Below are 12,013 nucleotides of genomic sequence, written 5' to 3'. Positions count from 1 at the left end.
TTGATATAAATATAATTTTAATATTTTATAAATTTTTAAAATTTGATATCTTACCTTTTCGTATTTTTAGTATTTTTTACTTATCATTTTTTATTAGATTTACAGTTTCATTTTTAATTTTAAAATTAACTGGATAAATCAAAAACATAAAATTTTAAAATATGTTGTATAAAAGAACACATGATCTGTTTAGGCATAAAATATTAAAATATGTTTAAATGTGAAAGATCGTTTTGTAAATTAAAAAGAAGATCTTTGTTTGTTTATTGAGATGTAAATAAATACTATACCTTCAAACATTCAAAGATGAAAATAAAAAACCAACGTAGAAGTATATATATTCACCTTCAAAATGTAAGAAACTGGAAAATAATTTTGAGAAATACTATCCTTGGCAGATTTTTTAAGAAATATTTAAAAATACTATCTTTTTTTTTTTGACAACGTTTAAAAGTACTATCTTATATAAGATATCTTAAAAAAGTTTACATTGATTAATCGAGTTTCAAAAAATTCAAATCTATATAAACCTACCAAAATACTTTGATTCACCACCTCTAATCATTGCGTAAATTTTGTAAAGGTGGACTCAGTTTTGACAATTTGCATGACACAAACAAACCCTTTGACAATTCATGAAAAGCAGTTCTAGCACTTCTTTTTTTCTTTCTCCACATATTATCAAGACTTCTTTTAGTGATGGAAAAATGAACAAGTAGGGTCTTTCCTCTAGAGATGCTTACTTGTCCTGCTCAAGCGTCTTCTCTGCCACATGCTGCTACACCACATTATTCTACGTATGACAAATACTCTTTATATAACTATATTGATATATTCCGTTGAAAATATATTAATACTTCTTTTGAACCTTCCCAAGTTTTAGTTTCCATTCGCACCCATATATTTTTGTAAGAGCGATACTTGAGTTCACCAAGTATACTATGTCATACCTTTCTCAAAAAAAAAAAAAAGTATACTATGTCATACGATTTTTAAATGAAAATAGTAAATAAATTAATAAATAAATTAAAAAATAAATTAAAAAATCATTAAAAAATATTAGTTTAATTAATTGTAAAGTCTAAACTCTAATTTTATTTTATAAATCCAAACCAACATATAGCCTAGTGTATTATAAAATCTAAACAATAATATTCTTTTATAAGCTTAAACTAACATGTAATCTCGTTTAATTTAATTGTAAAAACTAAACTCTACTTGTTTTTTGTTAAGTCAAACGGACATATAACATCATTTAATTATTAAATCCAAACTCTAATTTTATTTTATAAACTCTATCTGACATATAATTTTGTTAAATTGTAAATTCTAAACTTTAACTCATCTTTTATAAATCCAAAGTGATATATAATTTTGTTTAATTATAAAATCTAAACTCTAGTTCTCTTTTATAAATTCAAAACGATATAGAACTTCGTTTAATTGTAAAATCTAAATCATAACTCCTATTTTATAAACCGAAACCGACATATAACTTTGTTTAATTGGAAAATCAAACCCAAAATCTTATTTATAAATTCAAACCGATGTTTAAGATTTTATTTCCTTAATTTGTTGGATTTTTTTGTTCTGATTTTAATTTTAATTTAAAAAAAAATATATATATTTTGATATGGCAAATTTGATTGGATAGTTATGAGAAAGTGAATAAGAGAAGTTTACCATTAGGAGTGAAACTAAAGAATTTTTCTTTTTGTAATAACTTAATGAAGACAGACTTTTCACTAACTATGAATATTTGTCAAGTTGTGGAATTCCTTTTGAAAGAGGAGAATAAGATTTCAATCAAAACTCAAATGTATGATCATTGTTATAACTACTTCATCTTTGATATAGCATATATATTAAGTCTAAATTTTGTTGTATGTTTTCTTTTAAGTGTTAAATTTCTCAAAATGTGATAACATAACATATAAATTAATATAGTTTCTATAACTTTATATTTATATATGTGCTTCATTGAATGTCTTGCCCGCTCTTTGATTTTTAATTTCTGCAATTTCTTTTGTAAATTCTTATCCTCCGGTTTGGGATACCAACTTTAAAGTTATTTTCTAATTTAATGTTTGGTTGACAAAAAAAAATTATATACAACCATAGAAATTTTGATAACTTTTTTAATTGATTAAAAAAAATTTCAAAAATTAATTGTATAACTAATATCTCACTGTGAGATTTTCACATATTCCACCAAACCATGTGTTGGAAGTTAGAACTCAGCTACAAAGCAAAACTGGAATCATTTGTAGAATCTAAAACTTTGGGTTCTCGAAAGAACAAATCAGAAAATAAAGGGGTTATAAGTGAACAAACAAGAATATAAGAATAGGACAGTAATTAAACACGTCACCAACTCACAAAGAATCAATATTAACCAATCACATCTCTCCACTACGATCTCTCATCACGACTCTCTTCTTCTCAGGTCTCAAAAACAAATTTGAATAACAGTTTTTTTTTTCTTTTCTTCAAACTGAACCCAAAAAAATAAAATAATAAATAAATAATATTTCTGAGAGCCTCAAGTTTCATCTTACGGCTTAGATTTAAATTCGTCGTCTCAAATATCTGAAAAAAAACAATCTGTATAAATAAGCTCCATTAGATTTTGTATTCTCTGTATTTTTTTATTTTCCTTTCGATTCCCAGAAAATGTCAATAGATTCTGCCTTCTAGTTTTTGCAGATTTTCTTGGGAATCTCATCAAGTTTTTTTTTTCCTTTTCTTTTCTTTGTGTTGAACTGCTGGAAAAAATCTGATGGAAGCAGCGTCAAGTTTCTTGTGTAGAAGTATTAGGATTCCGTCGACTACGACGGCGACGGCGGCTTTCACGTTTACTCGACCGCCGGTGAATTACGTTTGTGTGGTTAAGAGTGACGGTAACGGTGGCGGAGTTCGTGTTGTCCCGACGCGGAAGGTCTATTGCAGCGGTGTTAGTGGTGGTTCTAGTTCCACTGCTGCTACTAAGAAGAAGCCTCGGAGGAAAAGTACTGTTTCCGATAAAATTAGGTCTAGGAAAATTGAGAAGAGGAACGATAGTGCTGAATCTGTGAGTTTAAGTAGTGAAACTGTTGTTGAGGAGGTTAGGGAGGAGGATGAGAAACCGTGGAAGAAGAACGATAAAGAGATGAGTCTTCGTGCTTTGAATCAAAATGGTGATCCGCTGGGTCGGAGAGATTTAGGGAGGAACGTAGTGAAGTGGATTAGTCAGGCTATGAAGGCCATGGCTTCTGATTTCGCTACTGCGGAGGTTCAGGGGGAGTTTTTGGAGCTAAGGCAGACGGTGGGATCTGGTTTGACGTTTGTGATTCAGGCTCAGCCGTATCTCAATGCAGTTCCCATGCCATTAGGTTCTGAAGTCGTCTGTTTGAAAGCTTGTACACATTATCCGACCTTGTTTGATCATTTCCAGAGAGAGTTGCGTGATGTTCTTCAAGACCTGGAGCGGAAGAACATAATGGAGAATTGGAAGGAGACTGAGTCTTGGAAGCTGCTTAAGGAGATAGCTAATTCAGGTTTTAATATGAATATGCTAGTTGATGGATTTTTTTCTTTGTACTTGTTGGTTTATGGTTTGGGTGAAGTTGAAGTTTTGGCTTATATGGTGTTGTACAGCTCAGCATCGGGAGGTTGCTCGCAAAGCTGCTCAGCCGAAGCCTGTTCAAGGAGTTTTTGGGTTAGACTCAGAGAAGGTGAAGGCTATACAGGGAAGGATTGATGAGTTCACCAGCCAGATGTCGCAGTTACTTCAAGTGGAACGAGATACAGAACTGGAAGTTACGCAGGAAGAACTAGATGTCATCCCTACTCCAGATGAGAGCTCTGATTCCTCAAAACCGATTGAGTTCTTGGTTAGGCACGGTGACGCTCCACAGGAACTTTGTGATACGATTTGCAATTTGTATGCAGTTAGTACCTCCACAGGTTAGACTTAGCCACATAGCGACACTCTTTTTCATTTGTTTGTCAATAATTCATATGCATTCTGTTGTAAATTTTTTTCTCTTTCAGTTTTCGATGAAATTTGTTGTAATTTGCAACCAATATGCAGGGCTCGGAGGTATGCACTTGGTGTTGTTTAAGGTTGGGGGAAACCACCGTCTTCCTCCTACTACACTTTCCCCTGGTGACATGGTTTGCATAAGAATTTGTGACAGTAGAGGTGCTGGAGCAACTGCCTGTACGCAGGGGTTTGTTCACAACCTTGGAGAAGATGGGTGTAGCATTGGTGTGGCTCTAGAATCTCGTCATGGAGATCCTACTTTCTCCAAGCTCTTTGGGAAAAGTGTGAGAATTGATCGTATTCATGGGTTGGCCGATGCCCTAACGTACGAGGTAAATCTTTGTTCCATATTGGTTGAAAATGCATTGTTTTATCCCAGTATCTTCCATCTTTAATATGCTTGCCATGTCCCATTATTGCAAGTGTTTTCTCAAATATTGATTGTTTGCATTACTATTTTTTTTCTGCTACTCGCTTATTGTAATCTTCTTTTACAGCGTAACTGCGAAGCCTTAATGCTTCTTCAGAAGAATGGTCTGCAGAAGAAAAATCCATCAATTTCTGTAGTGGCAACTTTATTTGGGGATGGGGAAGATATAGAATGGCTGGAGCAGAATGATTACGTAGACTGGAGTGAAGCAGAGTTGAGTGATGAGCCAGTGGGTAAGTTATTTGATGATTCCCAAAGGAGAGCCATAGCTCTTGGAGTGAACAAAAAAAGGCCTGTTATGATAGTTCAAGGACCTCCTGGCACGGGTAAGACTGGAATGCTTAAGGAGGTCATTACCCTTGCTGTTCAGCAGGGCGAAAGAGTACTTGTAACAGCACTTACTAATGCAGCTGTTGATAATATGGTTGAGAAGCTCTTGCATCTCGGACTAAACATTGTCCGAGTAGGGAATCCTGCACGAATATCATCCGCTGTTGCTTCAAAGTCTTTGGGGGAAATTGTGAACTCTAAGCTTGCAAGCTTCCGAGCAGAAATGGAGAGGAAGAAGTCAGATTTAAGAAAAGACCTTCGGCAATGCCTGAGGGATGATGATCTTGCAGCTGGCATTCGACAGCTCTTGAAACAGCTTGGAAAGACGTTGAAGAAGAAGGAAAAGGAGACCGTTAAGGAAATACTATCAAATGCACAGGTTGTTTTTGCCACTAACATTGGAGCTGCTGATCCTTTGATTAGGAGGCTAGAAACATTTGATTTGGTTGTTATAGATGAAGCTGGTCAGTCTATTGAGCCTTCATGCTGGATCCCAATATTGCAAGGGAAACGTTGTATTCTTTCCGGTGATCCATGCCAATTAGCACCGGTTGTTCTATCTCGTAAAGCTTTAGAAGGTGGACTTGGTGTATCCTTACTGGAAAGAGCTGCATCTTTGCATGATGGAGCTCTTGCGACAAAATTAACAACTCAATATCGTATGAATGATGTAATCGCTGGTTGGGCTTCAAAGGAGATGTATGGTGGATGGCTGAAATCTGCTCCAAGTGTGGCCTCTCATCTGCTTATCCATTCTCCTTTTGTGAAGGTATATATTTTTACTGTTTCTGCTGTTTGACGGTAACTTGGAATGCAATCACACATCTGTTTACCTTTTAAGCTTCTATTCTTCAGAAAACTTCCAGTAAAGCATTATAGGTTTCTTTAGCAACTCTGTTGGTTTGTCTTTAATGATAATATTTTTGCTTGTGGCTGTAATATCAAATGTTTACAGCATTTTGGTAACCCCATGACTCTTATATGTAACATCATCCTTTTTTTAACTAACTGCAGCATACTTGGATAACACAATGCCCACTGCTTCTGCTTGACACAAGAATGCCATATGGAAGTTTATCAGTGGGGTGCGAGGAGCGTCTTGATCCAGCTGGTACAGGGTCATTATACAATGAAGGAGAAGCAGATATTGTGGTTAATCACGTCATTTCGTTGATATACGCAGGTGAGCGATCTATTTTCAAGTTCAGTGACTATGATATTCAAGTTGTTGTATCTTAATAACCTGCCAGAGTTTGAAGAATCAAAGAGTCACGCATATTAATTGTGTTCCTGAATATAAGCTCGATATCCTAATAAAACAACTCGTTGGACATGATTGTAGGTGTTAGTCCAATGGCTATAGCTGTTCAGTCCCCATATGTTGCTCAGGTTCAACTTCTCAGGGAAAGGCTGGATGATTTTCCAGTGGCTGACGGAGTTGAGGTCGCAACCATTGACAGCTTTCAAGGGCGGGAGGCTGATGCAGTGATCATCTCAATGGTACACATTATTCTGCTCTTGCTCCCTTCTATGGCATGAATACCTTATCTTCTTCTGCTCATAACTTGACTACTGGATCCCTTAACTATATAAGAAACCTGGGTTTAGAATTAGCGTCTGTCAAATGGTTTTGGAGAAGATATGTTATGAATGAAAATTCTAGCGGATAGTAAAGAAACAGAGATAAGATTATGAATCCATTTATATGTTAGTTGAATTGTTGGTATGCTTTTCATCAAAGAACTCATATTGCAAATAAGACTCATGTACTTGCTGTGTTGTGAACCCCATTACAGGTACGGTCGAACAACCTAGGTGCAGTAGGATTCCTAGGGGATAGCAGACGGATGAACGTAGCCATAACAAGAGCCCGAAAGCACGTGGCAGTGGTATGCGATAGCTCCACAATCTGCCACAACACGTTCCTTGCAAGACTGTTGCGTCACATACGCTATTTTGGGAGGGTAAAGCATGCTGACCCAGGTAGCTTGGGTGGGTCAGGACTAGGCTTGGACCCAATGCTACCTTACCTCGGCTAAAAATCACCCGTAAGTACTACGAAAAAAAAGAAAAGAAAAAAAAAAAAAAGATTCTTCGCCTTACTCCTCTCCCTCTCTATCTCTCTGTGGGTATAAAAATGTTTCCATGGTGAGTTGTGTTGTACAGAAAAGATCTGTTTCAATTGTTACCACAGAAAATAGTCTCTGTATATGATGACAAAAGATAATTCATGTATATTTTTACAATTGGTTGATTGTCCAAAAATTATAGTCTTATTAACGTTGTTGTTGTTACTAAATGGTAAAAAGAAGTTTTCTCTAAAATTCAACAACAGCTCACAAAATTTCATGGTAACTTCTTCACCAACTATTATTTTGTTACACCTCATATACTTCATTGTACAAGGACAAAACAATTTTTTGTTTCTTTCAACATGTATTGTATATTACCAAGTACGAATTCGAATAGTTAACACTCATGACTCAACACATCAACGATTCACACTACTATGAACGTTGTTGTACCATGTTTTCTTTGGTTATACAAAGTTAGGTAGAGGTCTATAGATATTGAATTGGTGCACTGACCACAAAATAATAACAAAACTATGTACATCTGTGGGTATTGTGCCGCAAACTTATCAATAAACTTTGTAAATTATACAATTTTAAGAAATTTACATTACTGTACATGCTTTATTTACATACGTCTTAAGATAATAACAAATACAAAGTTTTCCTTTATTTTGACACCAGATTTTCCTTTTTTTTTTTTTTTAAGCTGATATTTCCAATTAGAATACTACTAGATTTTTGTTTATTTTCCTTTTAAGTTTAACCAAAGGTGGTGTGAGTTTTCTATATAAACAGACCTTACCCTCCTCTCATTGTATAATCATTCTTATTCCTCTCTCGCAATCGCAAACCCTAGATCGCTCTGCAAAAAGTTTCCTTAATACCTCTCTCAAGGTTTACGTTTCCCTGGTCTCTTCAGCTCTTCTGTTCGATCTTTTGGTTCTATTCACTTGTTTACTATAAACTGAGAATATAAATTAGGGTTTCTCGTTTTTGCGTGTTCAATTTCCAGATGAATACGATGATGCAAATCCACGCAAAGACTCTTACAGAGAAAACCATAACCCTTGACGTCAAAAGTTCCGACACCATCAATAATGTCAAGGCACAGATTCAGGACAGAGAAGGGATTCCCCTAGACCAGCAAAGACTTATTTTTTCCGGTAAACTGCTAGACGATGGCCTTACTTTGGCTGATTACAATATCCAGAAAGAGTCTATTCTCCACTTGGCTCTTAGGTTGAGAGGAGGTATGCAAATCTTTGTTAAGACTCTTACTGGTAAGACCATAACCCTTGAGGTTGAAAGCTCCGACACCATCGATAACGTCAAGGCCAAAATCCAGGACAAGGAAGGTATCCCTCCAGACCAGCAGAGACTTATCTTCGCTGGCAAGCAACTTGAGGATGGTCGTACGCTTGCGGACTACAATATCCAGAAGGAGTCAACACTCCACTTGGTTCTTAGGTTGAGAGGTGGTATGCAGATCTTTGTAAAGACTCTTACTGGCAAGACCATAACCCTTGAGGTTGAAAGCTCCGACACGATCGACAATGTCAAGGCCAAGATCCAAGATAAGGAAGGCATCCCTCCGGACCAGCAGAGACTTATCTTTGCCGGTAAACAGCTTGAGGATGGTCGTACGCTTGCCGATTACAATATCCAAAAGGAGTCAACACTCCACTTGGTTCTTAGGTTGAGAGGTGGCATGCAAATATTTGTGAAAACCCTCACCGGAAAAACCATTACTCTAGAAGTTGAAAGCTCTGACACCATTGACAATGTCAAGGCGAAGATTCAAGACAAGGAAGGGATACCTCCTGACCAACAGAGACTTATCTTCGCTGGCAAGCAACTTGAGGATGGTCGAACCTTAGCAGATTATAACATCCAGAAAGAGTCAACTCTGCATTTGGTTCTTCGTCTGAGAGGTGGCATGCAGATATTTGTCAAGACCCTTACCGGAAAAACCATAACATTGGAGGTTGAAAGTTCAGACACCATTGACAATGTCAAGGCCAAGATCCAAGACAAGGAAGGGATCCCTCCGGACCAGCAGAGACTTATCTTTGCGGGCAAGCAACTTGAGGATGGTCGGACCCTTGCGGATTACAACATCCAGAAGGAGTCTACACTTCACCTTGTGCTGCGTCTCCGTGGTGGGATGCAGATTTTTGTCAAGACTTTGACGGGCAAGACCATCACTCTAGAGGTCGAGAGCTCTGATACGATTGACAATGTGAAGGCCAAGATTCAAGACAAAGAAGGGATCCCACCGGACCAGCAGAGACTAATCTTTGCCGGAAAACAACTCGAAGATGGTCGCACTTTAGCGGATTACAATATTCAGAAAGAGCCAACTCTTCACCTTGTTCTCCGTCTCCGTGGTGGAAGCTTCTGAACAAGAACTATGGCGGTCAATGGTTGCTCGAGCGTTAACCACTTAAGTCTTTAATTTTAGTCTAGTGATTCAGTTTTTCATATACTTTTTTCAAGTTCTATTTTTTAATGGGGTCGTAATTGGGCTTATCTTAAAAGCTTCATAATGATTTGTTTTTCTATATTAATTTTAGTGCTCTCTTTGGTTTTTGCATGTGCATAAATCTATTACTTATAAATAGTATGTCATTACTCATTATGCACAGAAAGATGAATGGTGATATTAATTTAAGATTTTCGCTAATTTGAAAAATATACATGCCCGACATCTTTGAAAACATTATTAAAACACTGTTTAGCAGTTGAATTTAGTATATTTTCTAATAGAAAAAGGTAAAAAGCTAAAAAGCTAAAATTTTAAATCTTAAAAATATATTTGCACAAAGTTTTAATGCATATCTTCTTTTTCTTCTTTTTTTTTTCCTAAAATTGAGTCATAAGTTCTGTTTTTTTTTTTTTTTTTGTCAAAGTTTGCCATCATCTTGTTCTTGCGGCAATCTCCAAATAATTTATGTTTGCTCGATCGCTTGTTGTGATTAAATATTTTTAAAAAATTTTCAAGGGTTTTTATAATACAAAAAGATTTGAAAGCATCATTTTATATGACAGAACCATATTTACGACAAAAATACAATATCCTTAGCCTTTCTTTTAATTTTAAAATACACGGGACGATTGTCAAATATCTACGGAAGTGTACTCAAAATATTGAAATACAACTTGAAGCTCAAACATTAGCAAATGCGTAAAGTCAAATTTTTTTACAATTTTCATAATTTAAATTTCTAAAAAAATAACAGAAATTAAGGGTAAAATCTTCCTTTCTGGGTACACCGATTATCACAACAACATTCGAAAAAGCCATATTATTGGGAGACAATTTAAACTATTTATTTAACCGCTATTGTGTAGAATTCAAATGGGATGAACTTTACCTTTTTGTTTGTAATTTTCTAGATAAGAATATTCCCTACATAATGTGAACTTTATCTACAATTTTTTTAAATCTAAAACAGCAAAACTCGATAAATCTATTTTTTATAATAAAAAGGAAAAATCGAAATTCAAAGACTTCTTAGTAAGAGTATTACCGAGTTTTTATGTTTTTTCTTTCATGTATTTTTAGTATGTAGATGAATATGTTGCATATCTACTGAGCATAAAGAAGAAAGAACAAAACAAAACACAAACACAGGAAAATCGGTAATTTTATATTTCCGTTAAAGAGGTATGTTCAATTCCTATACCATGTTTCAAACTGTGCAAATTCATACATTAAATTAAATAAAATTCAAATTCACTGTTCCAACTTGAAAATTAGTGTTATTTCATAAATAAGCCGTGACGGTGTTAAGAAACCGTTAACGACTGCTTACATGGACGCCACGTATGAAACGACGTCGTTTTGAGAAACAAAAAAAAAATCTCCTTTTAGCTAAAACGACGTCGTTTGTTCCTTCTTCCTCTTTTCTTATTTTTCTTTTCTTTCTCCTTCTTTCTCGAGTCGTGTTTCTTTGTTCAATTGATTTGGGGAATTTTTTTAAAAAAATTTCTAATTGATTTGGGGTACCCCGATCGAGCTTCTTTAAATAGAAGCCACACCAAAACCCTCCACACCCGTCCTTTGGTTGAAGACCTCGATCGAGACGCTGAGATCGACGATGTTTGGGCCAAGATTCGTGATGAAGCTAAATCTGAAATCTCGAGAGAACCTATTGTTTCTGGCTATTATCACGCTTCCATTGTCTCTCAGCGATCCTTGGAAGCCGCGTTGGCTAATACTTTATCTGTTAAGCTCTGCAATTTGAATCTCCCCAGCAACACGCTTTTCGATTTGTTCTCCGGTGTTCTTCATGAGAGTTCCGAGATTGTTGAATCTGTGAAGCAAGATCTATTGGTTGTTAAAGGAAAGAGACCCAGCTTGTATTAGCTATGTTCATTGTTTCCTCCACTTTAAGGGCTTCCTCGTTTGTCAAGCGCATCGTATTGCTCATGAGCTTTGGACCCATGACCGCAAAATCCTTGCTTTGTTGATTCAGAACAGAGTCTCTGAAGCCTTCGCTGTTGATTTTACACCCTGGGGCTAAAATCGATAATGGAATTTTGCTTGACCGTTCTACGGCCATCGTGATCGGAGAGACAGTGGTTGTTGGGAACAACGTTTCGATTCTCCACCACGTTATGCTTGGAGGAACTGGGAAACAGTGTGGAGATAGACACCCCAATATTGGAGATGGGGTTCTGATGGAGCTGGGACTTGTATTTTGGGTAATATCACGATTGGAGAAGGAGCTGGATTGGTGCTTGATCGGTTGTGTTGAAGGAGGTGCCGCCGGGTACGATGGTCAGATTGATTGAATAATGGCAAAACAGATCTATATGATTGACTTCACAAGTTATTTTATCATAATGATAAAATTTTAAATCTTAATAAGAAAATTTCTCATTTTTTTAATATTCAAATTCTTACATTTAATAAGAAATAATGTATATAATATGTATGTTAGAATTAATTGGAGTTATTTTATATGGATATGTTTAACCGCTTCTAATTATGCATTGTTTATATTTTTTATATACCACTAGATTTTGAATCCACGCTATGCGTGGGTCTATTTAATATATTTTGGTCAAAAATATACATGACAGATTACAGTTATGAAATATAATCTTATAAAAAAACTTTAAATTACTATTAAGAAAAAAAAAACTATT

At 35.6% G+C, this 12,013-nt stretch overlaps 2 protein-coding genes and 1 pseudogene across 2 annotated transcripts; all 3 read left to right on the top strand.

Moving 5' to 3' along the window:
- Window positions 1–2,411: 2,411 nt before the first annotated feature.
- Window positions 2,412–7,108, top strand: LOC104732564 (DNA polymerase alpha-associated DNA helicase A-like). The gene is made up of 7 exons (XM_010452128.3): window positions 2,412–3,536; window positions 3,637–3,945; window positions 4,073–4,356; window positions 4,522–5,553; window positions 5,799–5,967; window positions 6,127–6,284; window positions 6,581–7,108. The coding sequence occupies exons 1-7, from the start codon at window positions 2,780–2,782 to the stop codon at window positions 6,821–6,823; spliced, it is 2,952 nt and encodes a 983-aa protein (XP_010450430.2). The 5' UTR covers window positions 2,412–2,779; the 3' UTR covers window positions 6,824–7,108.
- A 769-nt stretch (window positions 7,109–7,877) lies between these two features.
- Window positions 7,878–9,298, top strand: LOC104733806 (polyubiquitin 4-like). Its single transcript, XM_087476697.1, has one exon. The coding sequence runs from the start codon at window positions 7,881–7,883 to the stop codon at window positions 9,258–9,260; it is 1,380 nt and encodes a 459-aa protein (XP_087332823.1). The 5' UTR covers window positions 7,878–7,880; the 3' UTR covers window positions 9,261–9,298.
- On the top strand, window positions 9,270–11,850 carry LOC104733805 (serine acetyltransferase 3, mitochondrial pseudogene; annotated as a pseudogene).
- Window positions 11,851–12,013: the final 163 nt, after the last annotated feature.

Source organism: Camelina sativa, chromosome 12, assembly GCF_030686135.1.
Source record: "Camelina sativa cultivar CO46 ecotype springtype chromosome 12, ASM3068613v1".
Classification (NCBI taxonomy): Eukaryota; Viridiplantae; Streptophyta; class Magnoliopsida; order Brassicales; family Brassicaceae; genus Camelina; species Camelina sativa.
This window is presented reverse-complemented; position numbering and strand designations above follow the sequence as displayed.